A 27,969-nucleotide genomic window follows, 5' to 3' on the forward strand; every position below is an offset into this window, starting at 1 on the left:
GGAACGTTCCCACCAGGAAAGTGGGAGGTTTCACTTAGCTCCAAGAAGAGGGTCTGACATCTGTGAACATGGAAGATGCGCTAACTCTCTCTGCACAAATAAGATATTTTCAAGAGCATAAATTACAACACTACATGCCCTTTGTAACTATAAAACTTTATAGCAATGTAATACCGATTATAACCACCTCGTGAGTGTCATTTCCTCCACTCGGGGTTGATGAATGTGTGGACGAGCTTCTCTCGTTGCTTTCATTTGAATGACAACAAATTTAGATATATTTTGTGGAAAAAATTAGCCCACCTTTCATTGTATTTTTTGTGGATGATTGTTTGTTTTTTCAATTGATTGTACACATACAGCCTCATAAAAGTCCTATTTTTCTTGTGAGTCATTCATTTATTGTGATATACAGTGTGCTCCTCGAGCTGAAACACATTCCTATTATACCTTAAACAGTTGGAAATGCAGTGGAAGCTACTCAGCTTAAACTCATCTTAAAATTTTGGACTTACATGTTTTGTTCACGCCGTGCTCAGAGATGTCTCGGACTAATGGGACATTTCACTGACCGTTTAAACTGCAGGAGCCTGACGGTTTTGAAGCATTTGTGTTTTCTCTGCTCATTCTCTCACAGTCGACCGCGTTAATAGAAAGCAATAGCAAACATAAATATACAACATGATTTGATTGTCCACGCTAAAGACTGGGAGATAATTCTTCTTGTAATTCATTTTCAGTGATTCGTTCATTATTTTTATGTTTGAGTCAATAAATGGGACGTGTGATGCTGGAGACGTTTGATGTGAGTTACTACAAAGCCATCCATTTTACAGACATGTATTCACAAACACTGATGGTAAACAAATGCTTCTTCAGCTTGGACTTCAAAGAAGCACAGTATTTTCCCTTTAGCTGTACGTTCCCCCTATAACATGCAATTAATCCCAACGTTAGCGACACACACTCTCTCTCTCACACACACACACACACACAAGCAGCACCAGCTCAACATGTTTTTTTTCTGCACTTCCCCCTCTCTCTTCTGTATAGCATTTCAAATGTGCCACATTTTCCACACCGAGATCTGAGATGTTGTTGGCACCGCTGGCATTTCTTACATAGCACAAAATATTTCCGTCTCTATCGTCATCCACAGGTTTCTATATTATCCATTGTGCCGGCGAACCCTGCGAAACAGTCATCGACTTTGATGCACGAGCACAAAGATTGATCAGAGATTGGAGATTGTGATGCCGTAGCTGTGAGGCGCAGCCCACAAAATGAATGTTAAATACTGTCTGAGGGTTAGACTGCGAGGGCAGCACGCTTAAAGGATGTGATGAAGTGCGCTGTCAATGTGGAAAACAGTGTTTAATCCGAAGCTCTCCTCTGCAGTTCAGCTGCAACGAACACTGTCAGTTGGTGTTACATTGTCATGGTGGATTTTCCATAAAATAAAGTATGTCTATTCATCCTTAATCTTTAGACATGTAGTGCCCACCAAACTTTATTGCTCTTCACTCAAACGTAATTTGATCTGCTGTTTTCACCTTTGCGTACTGCGCAGTTAAAACATGATGTGTGTGATTGTGACGAAATGTGTTGACGCGTGTCTGTCTCCTCTCTCCGCACAGCTGGATGCTTGGTGAAGCATGGTGGTGAAGATGGTTAGAATCCGCTTAATGGGGCCACTGCCACGGGGCCGGGTCAGATGGGCGAGCGTAATGGGCACAGGAGTCCTTTATCTGCTTCTGCTGCTGCTGTCAACCTGTCTGAGCCAAGACGCAGAAGGTAAAGCAAGTCTTTGTGTCTCAAACTCTTTGGTGCGACGTCTCCTCATTTCTCTTGTCTTCATCTTTTTTTTTTTCCTGTTGATCTTACAATTCAAAGTTGAAGCCAGCCTGCTCAGCTGCGATTTAATAGCAGAATTGCACACACAGCTTTTTAGTAAATGCCACTATTTCCTAGCTCTTTTTCTAATTCGTAGTCGATCTGCATACGTCCATTGATGGTGGAAGATTTATATCATATTGTCTGACAGAGAATAGTACCAGAGGTGGTTAAATCGCATCATTAGTACTTTTTCTTTTAATCTTTTTTTCCTGTTACTGTTGCATTTCATGGCCTTTTCTACCCCTCACTTTGTTCTTAATTCCTGCTTAACTAACACTTTGGTAATAATTGTTTTTATTCAATCTGACATCTTTTGTGCCACGTGCCACATAATAAGGAAATAATAGTACAATCATAAACGTTCTCACTTCGCCCTGCCTCTGACAAGAAGCTTATAGTTCCCTTAAGTTCAGCAGCTTCTTCTGAGTGGCTAATGCGTTGCTGTGAATTGTTTCAATTTATATTTTTAGAGACTTTTCTCATCCACCAGGTCTGAAGGACTGTCAAGTTTGAATGCAGTTTCTACCACCAAATAGTAATATCTCTGCTGTTTGAGACTTTCCAGAGGTGCATTTAAGATGATTTGATGGATAAAAAAATAATCACATGAAGAGTGCTTATTGACTCTGTGCAGTGCGATAACAAAAGCACCCTCAATCCTGCAGTGGGTGGGAGCACCCTCTGCCATTAAAACCCCTCCAATTCTTCTGGGTACACTTGTACACAGTTTTTCAGTGCACTTGGCAGGTAGGAAAACATCTTGAGGAAGTTTGTCTCATTTGGTTCTGTCTCTTGACTGAATTGATGAGGTAAAGATCAAGACTCTGTGGGGGCCGTACCATCTGTTGCAGGACTTCTCTATGTCTCGGAAGATTGTTCTTTATGACTTTGTCGGTATGTTCAGGGGCCGTTTTCGCGCTGCAGATTGAGTTTACGACTGATCAGACACCTCCCTGATGGCACAGCGTGATAGATAGGTATCCGACTTCCATACCCACTGTATCTCAAAGCAACACTGTGACTTGTGGTGGAGACTCACAATGCAGTTAGTACACATGTGCAGGCAAAAGATTCATCTTTGCATGGCAATGTTTTGAAAACTATTCATTTCTCTGAGCACCATTGTTATGTAAACGGACGCCCAAAACGCAGTGAAAGTTTAGCATTTTCACTTTAAAACAATATCATGTCAATGTGTTCCTCCAACATGTTTAAAGATGGATTAATGAGACTATTATAGATAATTACTAAATGTTAAAGGAATTCCCAATTGAAAAAACAATTACTTTAAAATGTGACTATACAGTAATAAATAAAGTTTGAGGGCTTGAGTCATGATGCAAATATGGGACACAGTGAAAATGCTACCTAAGATATTTCAAACACATTTTAGTTCAGGGGCCACATAAAGCCCAATTTCATCTTGAGTGAACCTGACCTGTAAATCAACATCTTGATATCTCAGCATGAGTCTCAGTGTTGTGTTACTCTTAAGTAATTTGTTATTAAAAAAAACTATTTTTTTGTAACATTTTTCCAATTTGCTTGACGGTTTGGCCAGATTGGAGCCTCTTGCGGACCAGATTTGGATCATGGTCCCTCTGTGTGAAACCTCTCTTCTATGATTTTCCAGTTTGAGCCATGTGCTGTGAATGCAAGCTAATGTTAATATTTTTAGGACAACAATAATGGGTTAGAGTATTTATGAGTTAGACATTTTTAGATAGTAGTCAATTACTGGCAAAAGTAACATTACATTAATATGTTCACACATCATTATTCCATGCACTGGTGGTACCGTGTTCAAATGCTGGCATTTCTTAACCTGGCATGACACTCTCTTTGCTTTTACATCACATTATGCTGTACATGTAATCCACAATTCATCTGAATAAAAGAAGTTACTGAGAAAAAATAAAAAGCTAAATATATATATTTTTCTTTTTTCATTTGCGAATAAAGCCACGTTCATGATACCCTGATCTTAGGGCAGAGTGAGGCAAGGTAAAACAGAAATGGAGTCATCACCGATGGGAGAGCTCAGCATAATACTCTCTTGACTTTCTGCTCGATTTATCAGAATATTAATATTCCATTTAACTCTTAGTCCTTGAGATTTATCTGGTTGGCATTTGGCTGATGGGGGTTTTAGCCAAGGGTGAGCTTCCGCAAATGCGTGTGCTTCCATGCAGAGGAAAGAAGGCAAGGATCCAGTATCAAATGTCTGTGAGGCTGGATATTGCTGTGAACCACACATTTTGAAACATTCCTTCACATCACATACTGTATGTGCATGATTTAATGCATTCATTATAAGCTTCTGGTTAGGCAAGTTGTTTAGTATCATCTGGTTTCATAGATAAATATATTTGTGTATCATCTGCATAACAATAGAGGTGTATCGAGTGCTTCCTGATAATATTCCCTACCGGAGGCATGTATGATGTGAAGAGTAAAGGTCCTAAGTCAGAACCCTGGGGAACTCCATCTTTAACGTGGAGCCTACGGTGAACATGAACAAAGTGGAATCTGTCTGATAAATAGGATTGAAATTAGTTTAGTGCTTTACTTTTAAGCCCCATGATGTGTTCCAGTATCTGTAGTATCGAATGCAAATGGTAGCATGAGTGAATATTTTGGTGCAAAACATACAAAGAAACTAATAATAAGTAGATCTAACCATTACAGGGAGATGTCGGTTTATTGTGCCTGGATGCTTGCATATGTCCATTTTCATCCTCCTAATAATAATATATTATTTTAATGGGACATCTCTGACTGGTCTCTTTCCATTTTTGTAAATTGGTAAAAAGTTCACTGATGTGGAAAATAACGGGACCTAAATATTCAAACATCTGTTTGGAAACAGGATAAAACGGCTCTTCCTCTGGCATGTCTTACAGTAGTAGGCAGCTTGGAAAGATGTCCTTCATTATAAAAGTTTTGATACCACTTGCAACTATTTTCTATCAGTCACGGTGATCAAACCACTACTTTGATACTTGAGGCTGATAGGATGATGCGTTAACATAAAGTATAAAGTATAAAGAAGCAATGCACAAACTGCTCACTAAAGGTGTTCATGAACGAACTGTATTCAGTCTCTCATTAAACACTGAGAGGGACTCTGCAGGTCAAATGGAGTTTGGTAGCTTGTTTCACAACTAGGCAACAGACAAAGGAGAAGAGTCTGACTGTTGCATTGGGGAGCTGTCACATGAACATCTGTTCTCTATTATTGTGACATGAGTGACCCTACCAGGAGTGTAAGGCTCTAAACCGTCTCACTGTGACAAGGTAATGGTTTCATCAGGATAGGAGTCAGACGTGTAGAAGATGTAAAGGAGTAAGGAGAGACGGCAGCTCTGCAGGTCTTTTACTGCTTTTAAGTTAAAGAAAAGTGATGAATAACTACGTTACTTCCCAATGCATTTGTTTTACTATTACCGTGCAACACACTTCCAGCCAACACATACTCAACTTGAGTGAAATCAAAAATTGGACCACGAATTTTATCAGTTTGTCTCAGTTATTCACAGTGTCATAATAATAATAACATAAAACAGACACATCCAGTTGGAGGGGAAAAAAATGACTTTGGAGAATCTCCTCAAGGGAACAGTCAGCTCCTGATATCCGCCTGCCGTCTCTTACACCTATAAAGCTGCTGTCAGGGTCTCACAAACAGGAGCGTAGTCATTATTCCCGTGCATCTGCGCTTAACAAGAATAGCATGTTCAGTGAGCCCCAGTTCCCAGGTGACAGACGGCGTTTTACTCAGTTTTCTTCCCTCATGACACCAGAGCTGGAGTGTTTTTAATGAGCTCCAGTCCCAGGACGAGCAGTTGATTTTAACAGTTTGGACCTCTGCGTGACAAGGGGACTGGTATGTTTTAATTAGCTTGAGTCCCAAGGTAAGAGGCTATATTTACTCACTTTTGGTTTTCCCGGGGGAGAAGAGTATGTGTAAATTTTTAATGAGCCTCAATCCCTGGGTGACCGACCTCTTGTGTCAAATCAGGCTTTCGGGTTGGAGGTTTAATCGCGCTAAAGCTTTTTTTACTGTTTGTTTTCATCCCACAAAGTCTGTCATAACTTCTGATTAAACTCATAACTTTTTCACGCTCATTACTAGAACCAATTTAACTTTTACTACACAAGGAGCATACTTTGGCTGCTGTATCAAACTCGTACTTTATGTTCCACGTCACTTGTGTGAGAAGCAGCAGATTCAAATATGAACTCTCATCTGCTGTGAATTCCTGTACTTGAGTCTGATTATGATTCAATTTGAAGCAAGTTGCGTATAGGCAGTGCTTGACTGGTTGTTTTAATTGAATGTGACTTATCTGTGAATGTGAACAAGACAGGACAGAAGGGATGAAAAGAGCCACGCTTGAGTTGTCATATATTGAATGTGACGTGAGTGTATTTCTGCTTGTGCATGTAATTCCTCCCAGCTGTCTATAAGAGCTCCTGTATGCCAGTGCGGTGAATAGATAGTGCTCGTCTATAAACTATAAGTGATTTTTCACTTTGCCATAACTTCTCAGAGCAGCCAACTCCCCACATCTCCAGAACTCCTGGAAACAGACTCTGTGTTAAGTGTCCGTGGTATGACAGTAGCCCTTCCCAATCTAATTCCTAACTCACGGGCTTTTCCCCATGAGGCATCGCTCTGAATGAGCTCACGCTCACAGCTTTCTGCTCACAGTTGCATTAAGAGGAACAATATAAATAAGCAAGTAAATTGTGCAACGTGATTGCCACCGTGCTGTGAAAAACCCATCACTGTTAGATACAGATGAAAAACATGGTCATTCAGCTGTAGATGTAGCTGAGTGTGTAATGAGTGTAGTTTAGAGCCTCGGTTGAAACATTGAGGACGTGCCATAAAACACAGTTCTTTATGTGTACATCCCTAAGTACACAATCCAAATGCCATTACATGCTTATGAGTAATTTCCAAAGTCTTTTTTAATTATTTATGGAGGTGTTGTTTACTACTGAGGTGCTGTTTTTTTTTTTTTTTATTATAGCACTGAAACTTTTCTTGACAGTTGACCATTATGGACCATTCCACCATGCATTACCAAGTCACACATATAGAATAATAGAACACACGTGACTGTCGAGATATATGGAAATGCAACTAAACTGATTGAACTTTATTTGACAGCACTGCTAGTCAAGAAAAATGGTACAGGGTGTTTGATAATAGACTTAAGTAAGAAAAAAAAAAGAATGGCCTTTAATGTAATGAGCTCTTCTTTAGCTATGTGAAAACAGAGGCCAGTAGGATTGAAGGTACTGGCAGATTGGCATTTAAGTCTGCTCAATTTTAATTCATTCATATTAATTTCCTCTGAAATTCACAACCTGAATGATTCCAGACATTGAAATCACCAACCTGATCTCTCTTCTCCAATTAAAGCAGCGAGAACAAAACCCCATGGGCAAGATCTTTCTTATAAATCGGTGTTAAATAGGCCAATACTGTATCCATTGCCATTCTGTCAGTGACCCATCACTTAGTTTAGGTTGGCCGGAGCTTCTCCCAATACCAAGTGAATGGCAGGGTGGAGCATGGAGGGGTCGCTCCATTGTCACATTGAGACACACATTCACACCTAGTCAATTTAGCTTTATCAGTTGTCATACTTGAGCATATTTCTTCTTAACTAATGGGGTGATGACTGTCACTGACTACACGCTCACCACCTTCTATGACGTTTGCTCCAGCTTATGGTTGCTGGGTGCTCGAGCCGATCCCAGCTGACGTAGGGCGAAAGGCCAAGGACAAGTTGGCCAGGCCATCACAGTGCAAACCCAGGCACACAATCACACCTAAGAGCCATTTAGAGTCACCCACTTAAAAGCATTCTTTTGGTATGTGGGACAGAAAAAAAAACAATGCACGGGAAGAATGTTCCGATTGATCAAAGAAACGCGGCCAGCCCCAAAAGAGCTCAAAGAAGACGGCTAAAGCATGATTTAACATGTCTCAATAACACCACAGGGTTTTTTTTTTTATCTCAACAAATTCAATATGAGGCCGAACAGGAACATACGTAGACAAGCATTACGGGAACAATCTGAATATGTGAAAAACATGGTGAAAGTGAGGTGAGAGTTATGTGTATTTAAGGTAACTATGACCAGGACGGGTTAAATGCAGAGAAATCCATTTATTGAAGGGAATCAATAAACTATCTAGTGAATGTTGCAACCTCTGCAGGGACTTACCCTGTCAGCCTGCAGATTTGAAGGCACTGAGGCAAAAGCGCTAATCACTAGACATTGTGTTTTCTTCCACAAGCCCCAGCCTAAATTATTTGAGATTTCTGAATCACTAACTTCAGCTCTTTATGTGAAACTCGCAGAGCGAAAAGCAAAAAAAAAAAAAAAAAAAGTTTCTCATACATGCGGTTCTTCTGGCCATTCCAGCAGCTTTAATCATCTTCGAAGCTCCATATCAAAACATTATACAACACTTTATCATGCTTGGATTATTTGATTTTCTTTTCTTTTTTTTTAACTTTTTGCTTCTCTGTGGTCTTCTCTGATCTGACTCAGACGACTATGCATGTAAATTTGAGTTTGTGTTTTACGGTGGAAGCCAGTATTCGAGCTTGTGACGGGTGAGCCACATTGTAATGTCACTTGTGTGTGTGTGTGTGTGTGTATGTGTGTGTTGATGTGAGTGAAGTTGGAGTTTCCAAGGTGATTTTAATATTTATTACTGCTTCTCTTTGTTGTTCAATGTTTGTGAAGAGTGTCTTTCCCATCTGTTGTCACATCAGCATTACCGTCTCTTCTTTCTCCGTCTCTGTCCTTCTTGCCACTTGCTGGTTGTTTTTTTCCCGCCCCATCTACCATTTCTTCTCATCAGCCATGTCATCTCCCTCTTTTACCTCCATCTCTGAACCAGGCTGGTATTTTTCTAGATTGTTTTTTTTTCCCTCCACCCTTCAACCCCTCACACATTTCCTTGCAGTTTTCCATAATTCCTGTACATTCGTCTTCTGATCGTTCACTTCTCTTCTACCTCTCCTAAGTACTTTAAGTCAATTAACTTTATAGGCACTTGAAACTTAGTTATAGTCCGGGTGTGATTTGGGAAGGAATCAGAGGATGAGATGTTGCTGACTGACCCCATTAAACATTTTAAAAGCCATTGTAGGCTCCCAGCTGATAAAATCACCACTACATAATCCCACAGGTGCTTTTATTTCAGCATTGAAAAGTTTTATCACACAAAACTCTATCATAAAAAGTGTCCAATGTGCCATCTGTTTACATCACTTGATCACCTGGAAACTGAAGCTAACAGACTAACAGAAGTTGTTACACAAAGCAATTTTACTATATGTATGTTGTGTTAAGGGATAGACAGTAAGCCTGAGAAGTGTCGGAGGATGTCTTACTTCTCACTTCCTGTTCCTCTGTATTTATCCTTCATGCCAGCGTTAAGAGAGTAAACAATGATAACACTGAAGGTGACATTTGTCTTAAAATATAGCGACAGTCACATTACCTGTACCATTCTTTATGAAGAAACTATTTAGTATCATCAAGTTACGAAGCGATAAGCTGGGATACATACACAGTGTTGAGTTGCTTGTATGCATGCAAAGTTTGAAAAATGTTGAACCAGTCCAAAATACTTTTGGAACTTTGTAATCTGTATACAAGACTCTGGACTGGACGATTTGGGGTTTCCGGTTGGCTGTTTCTGTATTTCTACTACAGCTTGTGTCTTTAGAACTAATACTGTCTGATCAACACAAGTACAGAGGAAGAGAGGGACAGAAGGAGGGAGGAAGAGAGAGAAAGGACAGATGACTAGACAGAGAGAGACAGAAAGAGAGAGAGAGAGAGTCAGGATAATGGATAAGCCAGCATAGTGACAAAGTGGTGATCGCTACAGTTGTGTGTGTGTGTGTGTGTGTGTGTGTGTGTGTGTGTGTGTGTGTGTGTGTGTGTGTGTGTGTGTGTGTGTGTGTGTGTGTGTGTGTGTGTGTGTGTGTGTGTGTGTGTGTGTGTGTGTGTGTGTGTGTGTGTGTGTGTGTGTGTGTGTGTGTGTGTGTGTGTGTGTGTGTGTGTGTGTGTGTGTGTACTTTTTGGTGTGCAAGCCAGTCGACAATCCGTTTTCTCCCGAGATGCATCAATCTAACACAAGGTCACACTGTCTCCCTTCGACAATCCTCTCCTTTCACTCCTCTTCCTCTCCCCTCATCGCAGCTCTCCCCATCTGCTCTTCCTCTTTCCATTTCGATCCGTCCTAGTCCGCCGGTCCTCCCCTATGCTTCTTTCCGCTATTTCCCATCAAATCGTCTCCCGTCTCCTCACCAATTTGTCCCCCACTGTTCCTCCTCTGTCCTCCATGGATGAATAGATCGGCGGAGAGGATGGATGGAGAGATGAATGGGTGATGGATGAACGGCTGGCTGGTCGGGTAGAGGAGGGAAGGCAGAGAGGGATCGGACCCCAGAGAGATGTGTAGATTGGTGTACCTGCTGATGGAAGCTTAAAAAGGACATGACACACGAGAACTTTTAGATGAAAAAAAAAAAAAAAAACACCCTTTCTCCAGCCTGTCTGCTCCTGTATTTCAACCTTTTACTACCGCGTGTCTCACTTCTCTTGTTTGAAAGACTGTGCGGTATATTTTTAGAAAGTCAAGCCTGTCAGCCAGCCAGTGGGTTTTGGTGGAAAAACTGCTTGATAAATGTGTGGAGATGTGCAGCGGACCAGACACTCTTTGCATCTGATAGCATGAATGAAAAAGAAGGAAAGAAAATTACAAGCGGAGCTTCACGTTTTAATGTTTTAATTGACACATTTTTAATGATGTGCTTTTAATTGGTGAATTATCTCGAAAAGGCTCTTTGCATGTTAAGTAAGTTATATCAAAGGCCCCAATATGTAATTAACTTACAAACCCTGTGAAAGGCTATTAATGGCTTTACGCCCACACATGCTGTGGGAATGCTCCACACACACTGTTCACATTATTAGGTCACTGTGCTGCCGTTAATCCTTATTAATTCTACCGTGGGCATTCATGAGACACACTCAAGTTATATATTTAAAGCAGGTTTTTGTATGTTGCGTTGCTGTATTTTAAGCAGAACTCTGACAGTTAATTTCCATAATGTCACATGACACCCCCTTGACACGTTTCCACTCTAAACACCCGACTTTTCCATCTCCTCTCTTGTTGTTTTATCCATTCCACTTCAGTATTGCGCATATGAACGGACAGTTTCATCATAAAATGTTTACTTTGCCATCTTTTCTGCTGTGTGCCAGACTCAAATTATTTAGCCATCAATCAAGCTGTGCAAAAAGCCTTTAGACTCTCCACTCTGCTCTCACAGAGGATTCTTTACAGATATCTGACCGGCGCAGACGTCTCTGGAGATTACGTCCCATTGTCTTCATCGCTGCAATATGCTCAAATATTCACCATCTTCACAAGTTTTCTGTTTTTTTTTGTCCGATTCACAATCAAGACTCGAGGCAAAGTAGCCAAGCAAATATAAAGCAGATGGCAACAAGGGGGATTCAGCGGAGTACAACTTGATCGAATGAGAGCACATTTTTCACAATATGGCAAGGTGAAAAAAATTTAAGATTAAAAAAAAGCTTTAGAAAGTTTTTTTTAATTTTTTCACTTCGCCAAAGATGAGAAAGTTAGCGGCCATTGTGTTAACCTTGTAGCTACAATTTTCTAGAATCATCAAGTCAGCAGTTTGAGGATTGTATCTTGGTGCCTGACGTCAACGTGTTGATTTGTCTGTTGCTCGTGTCCCGTCTCCTGTCTCGTCTCTTTCCTTCCTCCTCTCCTGAATACACCCGGTGTCGGCAGAGTGCCGCCACCTCTCAGTCTGCTTCCGTGCAAACTAATTTCATCTCGGGTTGGCCAGACCGGAAACATAGTATCATAAATAAGCATTGAAATAAAGATTTTAAGTTTGTCTTTGTTGTGGCGCAGAGTATATGTGATGAAATATAAAATATTTACAAACTCACCCTGACAGCATGACTTTGAAGCTGATGCCAATTTGCACATCTCAGCTTAGGTCTAAAGAAATTTGTTTAAAATAATCTATGTTTTATTTGAATTTTTTACAATTTACCTGGTGGTTTGGCCAGATTGAGTGTATCCAGCCTCCAGCTCCACTATCCTTTAACCCTAAAATGGATTAAACAAGATAGATGTAAGCTCAGTGATATGCTTTAATCGGCTTCTATAATTGTAACTTCAAATATATCTACAATATCTACAAACTTGATTAAGAATGAAGTTTCAGGTCTATAAAATTTTTGGGTGTATGTAAACTAATTAAAGTGAAGTCCATGTAGAAAAACAACTATAAGTCTCTTCTAAGTTTGTTGCACAACAGAAAAATCTCGTTAACCACCATTTTCTCACTGGAAGCCACCATGCAGCCGAGAATTTGGGGGTTTTGGTGTCTTGCTCAAAGGCCCCAAAGAGCTGCCGACAGGCATGAGTTTTTAATACTACTGTGGAAGTATAAAGTATCTTCAACGTTGGTGATTAGTGAGTTTCATTAGATAAAAGAGCTCTAATTCTTCGAACTGTCTTTTTTTATTGTGCAATAGAATGGTTGTTATAATTTTTACTACCGTCAACTGATTAGAAACATTTTCCCAAAAGGTAAACAGATTTTATTTTTATTTTAATTGTCACGGCCACTTTTAAACGTTTTGCGATGAAGCAAATCGTTAGACGACAGAGTGTAAGTTTGTATGGCTTGTAAAATGAGCTCAAAGGCCCAATCCGAAACATCATAAAATGTAATGAATTCATTATTTTTTTTTGTGGACGCGGGCCAGGGTGATAGCTCAAGAACATCAGAGATACTTATGGTGTTCTTCGCTGTCATTCAGGAAGGAATTGTATATTTTGAGACAATTTAATGGTGATAAAGTGAACATTCCGATTTTCTTCCTTGTAGTTTATCCCTGTACATCCCTTTTCTATACCACAGACTAATTTACTAGTAAGTATTTTTTTCTCAACTTTTAAAGCAATAAACATTTTGGGATTTATTCACTTTGGCTTTATTATTATTGTTTTTACAGGTTGAAGGTCAGAAAATTTTATAGCGCCTGATTAGTTTTTCCAGGCATAGGAAGCAGAAAAGAAAAGAGCTTTGCTCTAAAATGCAATAACTGAAATCATTTAAATTGTTTAATCCCTTTACCCAAACCAAAAAGTTGAAAACAACCCTTAATATAAATCCCTTCGATTATTATAATGCGATAAACACAACAATTAAAGTATTTTCTTCTCCTCAAGGTGATTGACTCCTTGCATCTAATTTACGCCGGCTGAATACACACTGCACACACATACACACACACACACTTGGTATTGTCTGGGTGTCCCAGTGAGTCACAGTCTTGTCATGTATATTTAATGGTAACTGTAGTACGTGTGAGTGTGCAAGCGAAGCTCGGCATATGGCCGCGATTGTGTCGACTGTGTGAACGTGACTGTGCATACAGAGTTAATTGTTGTGAGGCCGTTTCTAAGGATCATGCATGCATGTAAACAAACCACGTTGCCGAGCCGGTTGCTAAGTTGTGTGCACTGAAATAACGAGAGTTGAAAGTGCCTGGACTTCTGGCCGACCGCTCTTGATCATCACTCCACTGACTCTTCGTCTTCAGTCGACTTTGTTTTTAATGGGGACTTCTTTCTGCCACACTTGGCAACTCGCACCTGCTCATTCTTCCGGCCAAATTCAGAGGGGCGGAATTTGAATGGAAAATAAAGAAGATATCGATTGTAACACTCCAGGTTTAAATAAAAGAGGCATCGGACGGATGATAAATCTGAATCGGGGGCAACTTTTGTCATTGACTGCTTGTGATATTATTGGAACGGATAGGCCCATTTCACAGTTTTAAGCCCTTTTCTTTATGAGCTCCACACCTTGAATGCTTCGACCTCATTCCCCTCACACAGCTCTCCATGGAGCTTTTCATCAGCTTGACAGAAACCTGGCATTAGATGAATTTATTCACTTGGTCATGCACAAAGTCATTTCAGTGATTGTTTTTTTATTTTTTTCCTCACAAACTTTGAGAGGTAGGAGTACATGTGAATGCCCACCCCAGGATGAGTGCTGAACAACTTGACATATCAATGAGGTGAGCCTGATAAGGCAGTTGAGGGGGATTTTAATCCTGTTGATATAAATATTCACATTACAATTAGCTTAATCCATATTTACACGGACTTTCACAAGTCTGGTCCAACTCAGGCGGAGCATCGAGCTCCAATATACTACTGTCACAAAAATACACATTGCACAGTGTGTAGGGGCTTTACACACTGTGCAATGAATGCAGTAGACTGAGAGACTGAGCTCGCTGTGTCAGTCATGCTTTAATCGTGTGTAGCATCGCCGGTGTGTAGCATGTAGCATTTAGCACTGGATTCACCGGTCACTCAAATTAATGAGCAACATCCGGCTAACTCTGCTGTTCTAAATATGACTAGTGATTAAGTTGCCGGTGTTATACGAACTATCTTTCGCCTCTTGATATTATGTTGTATCAGTCAGATTTTAGGAGTACTCCAACAGTACTTGACAGTATCGGGGTATCCCTACTCTACTTTTGACAAAAACTGCAATAAAATATTAGATTTTCAAGAAATGCTGGGTAGTTTCTGTATTATTACATAACAGGCCGTAGTTTTTTAAAGCTAACCAGCAAATGATATAATAATGTATGAACTGTTAATACAGGTACAGTAGGTTTCAGGTCTGCGTCAGCTCCCGTGTGTCTCCCCTCGTGTTTGGAATTATCCAAATGTCTTCCCCTCCTTGTGTCAATTACTCTCATATGAGTTTCCTTTCCCAGTGTAATTAAACCCTTCTCCCTCTGTTACCTGTGTCAGCTCATCTCGTCTGGTTCCCGACACCCCAGCATTATCGTTGTGTTCTTTCGATCTTTGTTTAATGGTTTTTGGACTCTGTTCTGGGTTTTGGATTTCGCCCTGGTAAACCCTTTGGACACTTCTGCCAGATCTATGAATAAACTCTATTTGTAATAGGACTTTCGTGTGAGTCTGCTGTTGGGTCCACCCCCGAGAGAGAGAGAGAGAGAGAGAGAGAGAGAGAGAGAGAACAATTGGCTGGTTAGTAATATATGAGGGCATCAGCTTACACTGAAGGATAAAAACGCAGTCAAGCAGGGGATACACATCTGTCATCTGCTGTTCTCACACACACACACACACACACACACACACACACACACACACACACACACACACACACACACACACACACACACACACACACACACACACACACACACACACACACACACACACACACACACACACACACACACAGGACAGCTGGTAGACTGATGTAACTAGTGACTATTGCTCCATGGGTCATGCATCTTTCTGGCTTTGCTTGGCCCAAGATGCACTCTTTGAAAAAAAGTTTCAAATAGCTGAGTGGTGGGAAATATGGTCGGTTTATGTCCGGACAAATATCACTAAAAACTAATCATTATCTTTGTGGAAGAAAAAAACCAAACAAACACGTTTTTAGTTTATTGTAAATAATCACACTGCTCATTGTGTTTTCAATGAGTAAATGAGCGTGCAGACATAGTCTATTCAAGCAGCTGGGAACTCGGAAACTTACCACTTCGGGAAATCCCAATGCACAACAAGACATAACAAACAAGACCACCCTGACATATTCTGCCGAAAAATAATCAGTCTTGCTATCACCCCTAATGGAAAACAAATTATGCTTGTAATCACACTTGTCAATAGTATTTAACAACTTGACTTCTCATTCTGAATTACTGCTGCTTTTTGTAGCGTGCAAACTGTGAAGGTCAGGTCAATGTGTTCTCACTAATAGTATTTACACGACAATATTTATTTATTTCATCATTAATGATATTTCATGTCCATGCTGAAGGGTTGAGTGACTGCAAATTTGCCTTTTGAAGCTCACAGAAATGTTCCGTCTTCCAGTTCAGATGCAACTCAGAAGTTGATTCACTCGTTATCCATGAATGCATCATAGGTGAAAAATCATTAAAATGGCATTTAAGTGTATGACCCAAAATCATTATGTGTTTATTGGTGTAACATTTGACCAAAACTGCAATCACTAACCATGACAGTCAAGATGAGAGGTGAAGAATACGTCCCATTATTTCAAAATAAGTACCTAAACTTTGTATTTTTCTATGTTCGACCTTGGCATCATAAGTGGCCCTTTAGCTCTGCCCTCAGAGTGTCATTAAGGAATCCTCAATCAAATGACAATTACTGTTATTATTGGTTTTATTACATCTATAAAATGGTCACATCTTTCAGTCGTGGCCATAGTTACATTACTGGTTGCAAAGCTGGCCATTTTTACTTAGCTTGGTGTTGCACAGTGGGAAATAAAAATATGGTTAATTAAAAAATACAATTGTGATTTCCAGGTAAAGAGTGGGATAGAAAAAGTGACGCAGAGCAACAGTAACGTAGAAATCGTGTACACATAAAACAGCCTTCTATCAAGAGGTGGTTCTTATTGAGCAAAACTCACGTCAGCTTAAATCTCAATGGTAACGCGAATTTTACATAGCGGGAAAATGAGGCGCTCAGCCCTGCTTTACAGTGCAAAACTCAAAAACTGGAACAGTCTGCAGCAGTTAATGCTGACATACCAATTTAGTAATCTCTCTCTATATTTCCCTCTTCGTCCACTTTAAGTCATGGTGGTAATATAGAGAGCAAAGAAGCTCAGAAACCCGTTTCCCCGACATCTTCCTCCAGCTCCTTTGCGTCGACCCCTGAGCTGATCTTGGACCAGTGAACAGACCTAATCTCTGCAGCAGGTCTTAAGTCAACTGACGGGCTTGGTCCCAGTGGCAGGAGCCTGGTAGACGAGGCAATCAGGAGGCATAGTAATCACATACTGGAATCACTGGTTCCTCTCAATGTTAACTTCTTACTCTACAACAAAGAAATACACCCAAGAAAATGCAAAAAAAAATACTCATTTCAGTTGCTTGTATCTGTAATTTGGTTTTCATGCCCATAGGCGAGAGTGGAGAACTTTCACTCCGCTACATATATTGTCAGAACAAAAGCGTGGCAGGAATTTCCAGAGAATTCAGGATGTTTTAACTCTCTTGTGTTTGACAAAAATGGGCTACAAGAAAATTGCTATTGAAGCACAATGTTGTGAGGAATTCTTTTACACATTATTTTAACTTATCCACCCTGCAGCTGCAGAATTGTTGCAATTGAAGAACTCGACGGCTTCATATGAGCTGATAAGTGGCTCTCAGTTCCCCGCGTGACTGTTTGTGAAGGCAATCAGTGGAGACAGTGTGGTACAGTTTAATCTAAGGAAACATTTTATAGCCTTTTCTGCACTAAAAATACAAGAAGCAACACGAGTGAAGAGTGAGATAAACTCTGATGTCACACAGCTGTAATGCTTTTTCATGGAGTGGCAGAGGAGGAGAAAGAGAGAGAGGGAGAGAGAGAAAGAGAGAGAGTGTGATCATTGTTCCATGAAGTCTATTTTCTAGGTGAGCAGATATCCATCTCACAGCATTCCTGTGGGATTTTCCCAAACATCCTCCAGAGTAGTACAATAATGTTGATTTGTCTGGTGAATGTGGGTGTTCTTGTTTTTCCCTGACAAGGATGTCGGATGAAAGAAAATACTCGAATGCAGGGGTTGTTCTCCCTCAGTGTGGGACCATTTTAAGCCTTCAGCTGGGGTTAAAATGAATTATTCCTCGTGAAAACACTGTAAGGTGTGGGTGGTGTCTGAAGGTGGAAGGCAGAGGAGCTTAACAATAAAGATAAATCAGCGTTTCAGTGCTGAACATGCAGACACACAAACCTCACAGTGGATTTTTTTCAGGGGAACTTGCTTACAATTCATTATTTTTATTGCTATCACTGCATGCCTGCTGATTAATTCTTATCCTTTGTAACTACTTTTTTTCCTTCTTCTTCTCCTTTCTCACTTGCTTTTACCATACTTCTTCTCCGTTCCTCCTCCTTGGTGTTCTGTGGCTCCTTCTCACTGCAGATTGGCAATATGAGGGTAAGAACATTTCCTTTCTCTTACCCCGTTAACTGTGTTCAATCACTGTGCTACTTTATTAACCCCTGCTGACCCCGCGAAGATGGTTGTAGTGTGTTAACTCTGTCGTTTAAAAAAAAAAAAAGGGCATTAGTCTCTTCTCACTGTCACTTCTAGCCTCGCTTCTTTTTCCTGCAACATTTAATTCTTTGGGGTAATTTGTTTAGTTTTCTTCCCCCATGTATTCCACTTCCACGGACGGGGCTAATGACCTATAGATTTTATCCACCAAGCTTTTTATTCATAAATCACTGGGCTTTCATTGCTGTTTTCTTTGCATTTCTTTGTGGATGCATACATTTCATTGTCATGTAACAAGCGTAATAACACCTAATTAATTTGTTTCATTTTCCAGAATGTAAACTGTCGCGGTCTGGCCCTCCTGCCACCATTGTTGCCATAGATGAAGAAAGCCCAAATGGTAAAGTATTTATACTATTTCTCACTCTCTCTGTGCTCCAAATGGGATCGGGCTGTGACACCTGACAAGTGAAGGCTGTTACAAATAAACATTTTAATATAATCATTACCTTTCGCCGCGTGTCAAACAAACACCACGAGACGACGCTGACCTTTTCTCCGTGATCTTCACCGACGAGGCATGTTCCCGACACTCGTTAATATTCATCAAGCCTGTGCCAAATCTGTCATAGTTGAAGTCTGATCCCTGTGGCTAAAGACGGGCGGCGAGGTCATTGAGTTTGAGGCGAATCCCCGTGAACGAGCACGAGCAACACGGTATGAAGAGTCGCTGCGTCTTTCTGCTTGTGCTGGGATAAGTTGCTCCTTCTGGTCAGGGTCGCGTCTTGGTGTCTTCACATGTTGTCTGCCAACTTCAAAGTGAAGAGGAAACTTTGGCTTTTCAGACACATCCTGCAGTTTAATGAGCAGCGGACGATGTGGCTTTTGGAATTTGTTACCTTTGAACACAGTTGGCCATTTCCTGGTTCCCCCGCTGAATTAACAGAGATGGTTCTAGCTTCCAAAGTAATCGTCATACAAGCGTTTGGTTCTGTGTGATTGGGCCTGCGCTCTGGAAATGATTGTTGTGGATTTGTGTTTGGCCCTTTCTGTGTGGAGTTTGCATGTTCTCACTGTGTTTTGAGTGATCTGATGTTTGAGGTCACCTGACGATACTAAATCGCCCTTCAGTGGGATTATTTCAGCCGTGCCAAACTGCTGGTCCGCTCAGGATGTGCCCTGCATTTTCAGCATGTTAGCAGCCCTGAACGGTATAAAGAATCACAAGAGAGAAAGAAGACTGTTTCTGGAATTGTTTTCTTTGAGGCTGAAAGCACATTGTGCTTATTTTTGTCATCTCCTGAGTAATTTTTGGTTTTAATCCAAATTCAAGCCATTACTTTGCGACTAAATCTTCTCTTCTCTTCTCTTCTCTTCTCTTCTCTTCTCTTCTCTTCTCTTCTCTTCTCTTCTCTTCTCTTCTCTTCTCTTCTCTTCTCTTCTCTTCTCTTCTCTTCTCTTCTCTTCTCTTCTCTTCTCTTTTATCTCCACACCAAAGGAATATTCTCCAGTTGTTTTCTTTTGTTTTTCTGCATCAGATCAGCTGTTTGAGACCTTCCTGGATTATTAGTCATTCCGGGTTTGATGGTGGCGTCGTTTGGCAAAACAAACAAAACATTACAGTACCAGGGTTGACTCACGAGTGTGTTTTGATGCAAAATCTTATTTGTGTGAAGTCCTTTGTTTGATGGAAGCTGTTCTGCACAAGGTTTCTCAATTTTCCAGAAGGTTATTTGAGGTTATTTAAAGAGGGATCACATTTTAATTGATGGATTTAATCCTCTTGTTTGTCCGCAAAGTAATTAGGTTTACACTGTCCTGAAGTAAAGTCCACGTCTTCCTGTAGGTGGGCGCGAACAAGTTTGAGTGTGTGCTTGAATCATGCCTATAGATTACCGCTGAGTGGCGTCGACCTGTCATCGTGTTTGCCACGTCTGCTTTACCGCAAAGTTTCGAAGTGTGAGACCCGATCGCTGTAATCCTAACTGACATAAACAGAGATTAGCGTAGCAACAGCAGACAAGAGAGGAGAGCGGGGTTTTCCATCCGCTCAACTGGCACGTCTGTATCTGCTGATACTTAATGCAGTCTGCAAAGCTATCCAGCCAATAATTTTCCCTTGTAACAGTGTTTCTCTGATCTTTAAAAGTATGCACGTGAGTAATTACATGTAGTGCTTTGATTTGCAGATGGTGCTCAGAATCTTTATTGGTATTTAACAACGGTGGCGGTAGTGTTCTGCAGGGCCGAGGGCTTGATTTGAATACTACAAGGACACATCAAGAAGACACAACATTATACCTAATAAACAGTAATGGTACATTTCAGCAGTGAGCATTTCCTACCATAGCATAAAGCCTGTCAGTAAACAACAATGGCAGACAGGAAACAATACAAAACTAAATAAGACTACGGTGTTGTGATGTAGTTGTGACAACTCTGGCCTCACAGTGAGGATGTTCCCAGTGCGTTTGTGTGTTTTCCCTGTAATGTACCCGTCACCCTTTATTCAGCCTGGATTGGTTTCCGCCGTGACTTGGATTAAAATATATAGAGGAATGATTCCCAACTGAGGGGCCCAAAAAAAGATTCATGGGAGTCATGAAGCTCTCTTGATTTTATAAGATATGCATAAAAATAGGCGAGTGAGCATTTGATTCCTTTATGTGTCAAAACTGAGAAATTAATGCATTTACATTAAAAGTGCATAATTTATTAAGAAAATATTTGTCTTAAAAATTACAAATTCAAAGTTTTAAAGTATTGTGAGCATATGGCCGTGTTGAACCTTAACATCCAGTCTCCAATATACACACAAGTACTTTGAAACAGCGGGGGAAAAATGGCAACGCATCAAGCTGAAGGGAAAGATAAATCGGACACATTTTTTTTACTAAAATTTAGCAACACAGTGACATATAATATGGCATCATTGTAGTGACGAACGGAGTTATAGCTGAATGCATCTTTTGAAAAACTTCAAGCTCGAGTGAAACAAGTCCGACACCCCGAGACGGTGTGTAAACCCAAAGAGTTTATCCCGGGTATGAAAAATGCATGAAAGGTTGGATAAATGAATGGTGTCATTCAGTAATTATCAAAGCGTGTAAGCTACTCGTGGTTTATGGAGGCTGGAAACGGAATACTTTTTATAAAAACTACATTTGTGAGGAATAGAATGCGCTACCCATCCAAGGAGGAGTCACTCTCATTTATTTGGACGCTGACGCCCTCACAACATTACAATTGTGCCTGTTACTGTGACCATGACAACAAAGTCCCCATAACTTATTCAAAGTGTCTCAAATTGTAAACCGTCTGCTCATGTGACACATGATTTTATACAAGCACGGTGCAAAGTGCTTCACATTGCTCGTCTTTCCTTCACACACACACACACACACACACACACACACACACACACACACACACACACACACACACACACACACACACACACACACACACACACACACACACACACACACACACACACACACACACACACACACACACACACACACAACCAATTCAAAATCCTCACCTGAGATCAGGTGGAATTTGCCGTGTTCAAGGACAACTCTGCTTCCACTGCAGAGGAACTCGTGATTGAACCGCCTGAGCCACAGCAAACCAAAGAAACTATCACCAAACCTGTATCACCTGTAAATCCAATCATGCAAAGCTCTACTTTTTGATTCATGGTATAGCTTCTGTCACAAGTTTGCTTTATCAAAAGCTTTGGATGAAAACATTTCCCAAAGAGTGAAAGTCCACACAAGCTTCCTAATTGCAGGTGCCGCAATACAGTAGACGTGAGCAGCCTTTCATTATTTAAGAAGCACTGCCTGTATAGCTTCTATTTCCATATTTAGATAAACCACTATAGCTTGCAGAAGTGATACAAACATAATTGGACGGGAGTTTTAGTGTGGGTGTCTGATTCTGATCATGAAAATGAAATAATTGTGTGGATGTGTGTTGGATCGGTGGTGTCGGGGCACGCCAGAGGAGGAGATAGTGGTGTGTTGAGTGCGCTGGCCTTCAAATGTTTCGTTTAGGTAATTACTGTGCTCATCCAACTGCAGATATTCAAAGCAGTGCTGATGAGGAGGTTTTTGCTCTCACATCCAAAGCTACGCAACAGGAGCCATGTTTCACATCTCGCACTGCAGCTGTTAGTTTCTCTCATTCCAGCAACATCAATTATCTCTCTTTCTAATTTGATAAGATTGTTTTTTGTGTGATTAAATATATACAATTGGTATAAGTGGAGAGGTTTCGGTGAAATTGAAAGGCTTGAACTCACGGACTTCTTGTTGACCTCCATCATGATGCGTAATGAAAAGTGAGTTTGTAAATGCTGGGGCTCATTGTGAACTTATGGTTGCTCTGAGGACCGCACTTCATGAAGCACAGATGTCTTTTCATCGGTTCATTGATGCACAATCAATCTTTAGACACATGTGGCGAGAAGCAGGAGGGTTTCCTGAATAGTTTACTGCTGAAACTAACATGCATTTCATATAAAATCACATTTTATGGCGCTGTGGATTGTTATTTTTGAATTGCAGCTCATAAGCTATTGTGGCAGTTTGTTCCACTCACCAAGGCCGTCTTTGGTGTTTTTTAAAACAATGAGTGACATTGAGAGATTGAGTTTTGATGAAGCTCAAATACCTGAATATCTCACTCTTTTAAAGAACAATTCAAATATACAACCAACGCTTACTGCAAGTCATATTAAGGCTCATTTGCTGCAAATAGTACATTGCATATTTGGATGGTGGAACTCTTGTAAGTAGGGACAGAAATATGTTTGTTTTTTTAGCAAGAAATGGTGAGATGTGTATGATTTTGGTCAGATTTACTCTTTCCAATAGACTTTTGTTTGTCAGAATGTCACATGATGTTAAATTTCAATACTAAAACAATACTGAAACAACATTTTGACATTCTCTTTCATTTTGATGACCGCCCTATGGTTAAATCTATTGACTCCCCCTGATAAAATGTCAATCACAATTATGTTGATTCGATACTTCTGAAATATATGCATTTCCTTGCAACAGTTATTCAATTATTCTGAATTTGTTTGAAATCTTTGTCATGATTATTTGTGCATTTTATGTACTGGCCGAATTAGCTGTATGTATAATAATATTTAATAGTACTTATTTCACCTATAACCTATCATATTGACATTTTAGCTTCTATGCTATTTATTCTGTGTTATTTCTGTGTGGTGCTTTGTTGCAAGAACCCCCCCCCCCCCCCCCCGGCATTCATAAAGCATTGTTGTTCTATTATATTGTGCTATGTTGTGCTATGATTGTGTTTCTTGCAGTCCCATCCGCCTCAAACCGCATCCACTGACTCATAATGAAAGTATACTATTTAACAGCTTTTTTAATTCATTTATTTAAATGAATGAGTTCAAAATGTGATGTGACTGAAATCACCCATGTTAATAATGCATTGTCATTCACTTTGATTTCCCTGTGATCTTTAAACTCCTAATCAGTATTTTGTGCGTCCAAAAAAAGTTGTATTTAAATCTTTGCAAGATCATGGCACAGACGTCAGTAACAGAAAGCAGCAGAACCTTTTTTTTAAAGGACATGTTGCATATTTCCTTTTCCGTTCATAGGTTTTTAGACGTTCACAACAAATCTGGTACCACTGATTCAAAATGTTTTGAATTTTCCAGGTCTGTAATTTAGAGCTGGATTCACTCTGTCCGTGTGACTGTTCTGCTGCTGATAATCATGTACATACTATATTCTGTATACACAAGGGTGTGTTTGTGCCAGTTAATGCAGTAATCTCCCTAGCAGCACTGTTGAAAAATCACTTAGCGCTGGATTCGTTTGTATTCACGATGCCATGTGTTGTTCTACGACTGCGAGAGAGTGCTACAGATTTAATAGAGATTCTGGCTTTAGGGTGATTTTCTTGGACTTGAGGAAAGACAAGAGGGTGGAGGAAAGAGGGAGAGTTTGTGGATTTTAGCAGAGGGAAATGTCATAAAAATAAGTAATGCTGAAATCACATGTGTGATTAGAATAAGACATGCATATGAATTACATGAACATGGACACGGAGATTTCCTGGTCCTTGAGGGCCACAGCTCATTTTACAGCCAACAAACCCAAATTTAATGAAGGAATTTAATGAAGGTGCTCAGTGGCGTTAAGGTCGCCGTCGCTGAGCTACCCCTGAACACTTCCAACTCATTATCAGTGTGTCAGCAGATGTGCTTGATTGAACAGTAAATGCTGAATCTGGTGGCTTATGTAGCGGTAAAAATATCTGAGTCCAGATGCCTGCACCTTTTTATGATTAAAAAAAACAAAAAACAGCAACACAAACTTAGCTATATTTGTGGTGTCCTCTGTTTTCTTGTAATCTAGTGTTGAGCCCAGTTATCTAATCCTACCTACACAGTGCCCAAAGATCAAAACTCCAAAGATCAAGGCTGAGAGAAATGAAAAACGGTATTGTATTCTCTGGTTTTGGAGATCTTGCAATTCGTTCTCTACGCATCATCTGAGCAGGAATTTGTTCTCGTGTGGTGCCTGACAACTCATGTGTGATTGGAAACGGAAATCTGAATTTAAAGCAGGAAAAAACAACAACACTCCTTTATGTTGACAAATTTTTTATCTAGTAGTAAAACATGTAATGTCTTAAAACAAACAATTTTCTCATGGAGGATGTATCCAACATCACATCTCTGGCAAAAAGCCATGCAATTAACCTTAATGTGCTTCGCACACCCTGCCACATTCACCCATTCACAGTAATGGTGACTACTACACCGTTGGGAGCAACTTGGAATTAATATATTTTCTCCAAGAACCTTTTAAAACATGGACACAGTGAAATTGGAGATTTAACCTCTAATATTGGGATTGGTTGATATTTATTTGTATTATCTTATCATAGTTGGGCTTAGTACAGGCTCAGTTATGATACCATTGGCATATAGTATCTTTGTACCATTAAATGACCCTTAACTAAATGTGAGGCCCTTCATTGTGAAGAAAGCCCAGACCCAAAAGTTTAATGTGCTCGAATTTTCACAAATAAGATAAACGCAAAGTCCCACATATGTAGATACATACACATAAACATACTGCCTCGTCCTTGTGTAAGCTTTAGTATTGACAGAATGCATTTGCAAGCTCTACCTCACACCCATCACTTTTACACCTGTCGTGTAAATAGGGCCACACTAATGCAGTGTGTTGTCTGTTTTGAGGCTCTACAAAGATAGAAATATAAAATCACACACAATGTTGTATCTTCCTATACACTTTGAAAAAAAAAAAAAAAGGTTGAAGGTTTAAAACGTCGCAACCTGGACTCACCAAAAATATCAGTACTACTAATTACATAAATATTAATCCTCCCACAATACTTGTATGATCTAACAAGATTATTGCCTCACATGCAGGTCATCAGTGGATTCTTTTACTGCCCCAACTATCTGCAGCTTATCTATCTTGAATCTCACTTTCCTCCTCACTTCAGAGGCTGAAGGAAGAACCAGTGGGTCGAAAACCCAGATATTTATACTTGAAAGACCCACTCTGTGTTACCCCATTCAGTTCAGCTAATGTCCTGTAAAAATTCTATTAATGCACCGCCAGTGCTTCTGTTTTCACCTCATATTCTCTTTATTCTATATTTCTATCAACCTCTCAGTCAACCCTATCTTTTTTTAAATTTTTAAATTTTCCATTTCTCTTGCTCTGTAATTGCTCTTTGTCCCCATTTTCTTTGGTGGGGGGCAATCCCTTCTTGTCCTCTGCGGGGCAAAGCCCAGCATGCACGCACGGTTTTATGCAGTTCTGCTTGTATGCTTTATCTCATGGCTCAATTTAATCAGTTGCTGCTGAGTGCAGTATTCAGTCACACATCCTATAAAGTCAGGACAGTGAAAAAACAGTCCATTCATATTAGTTGGTCTGTGGTATTAAATCAGACACAGTTACACAAGGTGCAGGTAGTCTCTCTCTCTCTCTCTCGCTCTCTCTCTCTCTCGTCTTTGCTTATACTTGTGGATTATTTTTCCTTTCTCTTTTTTTATCCATATTGCGAGACCAAAGCAGAAAAATCAGACGAGAGATCGCCAACAGATGGCAAGGAATGAAACTCCTCTAATGGATTCTATTTTCCATCCCATTCCTCATATAAAGAAAGCCATTTCATTAAATTTCCCAGTTTCTTTAAAATCGACGAATCACGGCAAAGCATTTGACAAGGTTTCCATGGCAGCACGGAAGGCCGTGACCCAATTTTATGTCTGTCAGATCAGATATGAGAGCACACAGTGTGTGTGTTTATGTTGGCGCGTGTGTGCACATGCACGGAAAATATAAAGTTTTGTGGAACGCACAAACACAATCCAGTCTGCCTATAAACTTTTTCAACTCTCTTTTTTTTCCCCCCGTCATTTCAGATTTTCTTTAGCTTTCATTCTAATAGATTTTTTCACTCTCCCACCAACAAACGCACACGTTCGTTCATATAGAAGATCAGGTGACGGTTCAGCAGACTAATCATGCCAACTATTTCCACCACATTGTGTTGCGTCTGCTCGTCTCAGTGTACACACTGACAGTGATTTGTTCTATTTGTTGCAGCAACACCCGTTAAAAGGCCGCACGCCGAGTTAAATCTGTTTTAAACACCCCCGTTGCACACAGAGAAAGTTATTTCTGCAGAGCAAGAAGCTGCATTGTCTAATAATGTGCTGAAGGATGGGACATAATAGCATTTTTGATTAATAATGCAGGGTGTAGGACTGGGTAATGAGTCTCTCGCGAGTTGAAGCTGTACAGCATGAAGCAGTGTAAATTTCTGCTGTTTTTATTTTTTTTTGTTCAATAGATATTTCATGTTTCACCCTTGCTGTGTGTTTGTCCATAAACGAGCATGAGAATTTCAGTAAGACAGAAAAAAAAAAAAAAAAAAAAAAGAAATAAATCCAGAAGACCTACTGGGAAGGTGTTTCCAAAATCCTGGATTTAATCACACCGCTGGCCTGTGTGGGAGTTTTAATAACGCAGCTACGAATGCAAACAGTTTGAACCGTGTGAAGTTTGACAACTAAGTTGGGTTAAAGTGGCACCCAGCGGACCATAGGACAGGCTCGTAACACTGAAGAGACGTAATACGAAGTAAGAACCGCCATTTATACTGATATTGCCCAAAAAGAAGAATGAGTGGTCGTGAAAATGGTGGATATTATGAGACGGATTTTACTAGTAGGTCATTCTAGAGCAGACCTGCATAATACATCATGCAGGCCATGTGCAGATCTTTGCTCAGTCAAAATTAATTCATATAAACCATGCAACACCACTGTTTTATTGGGGGGGTTTTTTTGTGATTATTGTCAGCATAGGTACAAAAATAAAGTGTAGAATGAATCAACCTTTCTGCCCTTTCTTCAATCGATTTCAAGATTTTTTTACACATTACTACATATCTTTACAGGGGCCGACTGTAGATCAGTTGGTAGAGTCTTTTAAACACAAGGTTCGATCTTCCCATCACCTCCTGTCCTCATGCTGAAGTGCCCTTGAACAAGACATTGAACCCCAATTTTGCTGCAGATGGATATATCGAGCAGCTCGCTTAGCAGCTGTCACCTCTGCTGTGTGTGAGTGGGTGAATGTGATTAACAATGTAAAGGGCTTTGGGGACAGCTGAAGGGCTGGAAAAAGCTCCATACAGGTGAAATCCATTGGCCATTTAGCACAAAACTATTATCCATATTTTGACATTACTTTCATGAATAATTCCCAATCCCAGTACTTCCCAGGGTTTGTTTCTCTGACACAATTAAAAAGATCAACATTTGAAC

At 40.1% G+C, this 27,969-nt stretch overlaps 1 protein-coding gene across 1 annotated transcript in view; it reads left to right on the plus strand.

Moving 5' to 3' along the window:
- Positions 1-1,667: 1,667 nt before the first annotated feature.
- Positions 1,668-27,969, plus strand: part of LOC308123894 (protocadherin-15-like) — a gene marked incomplete at both ends in the record, with an annotated part of 180,180 nt that continues 153,878 nt past the window's right edge. Inside the window, 3 exons of the mRNA XM_080486619.1 lie at positions 1,668-1,794; positions 18,018-18,032; positions 18,427-18,492. Coding sequence (XP_080342745.1) covers positions 1,668-1,794; positions 18,018-18,032; positions 18,427-18,492 — 208 coding nt within the window. The remainder of the gene's footprint in view (positions 1,795-18,017; positions 18,033-18,426; positions 18,493-27,969) is intronic.

This window comes from Lipophrys pholis (assembly GCF_963383615.2).
Source record: "Lipophrys pholis genome assembly, chromosome: 1".
In the NCBI taxonomy this organism is placed as follows: Eukaryota; Metazoa; Chordata; class Actinopteri; order Blenniiformes; family Blenniidae; genus Lipophrys; species Lipophrys pholis.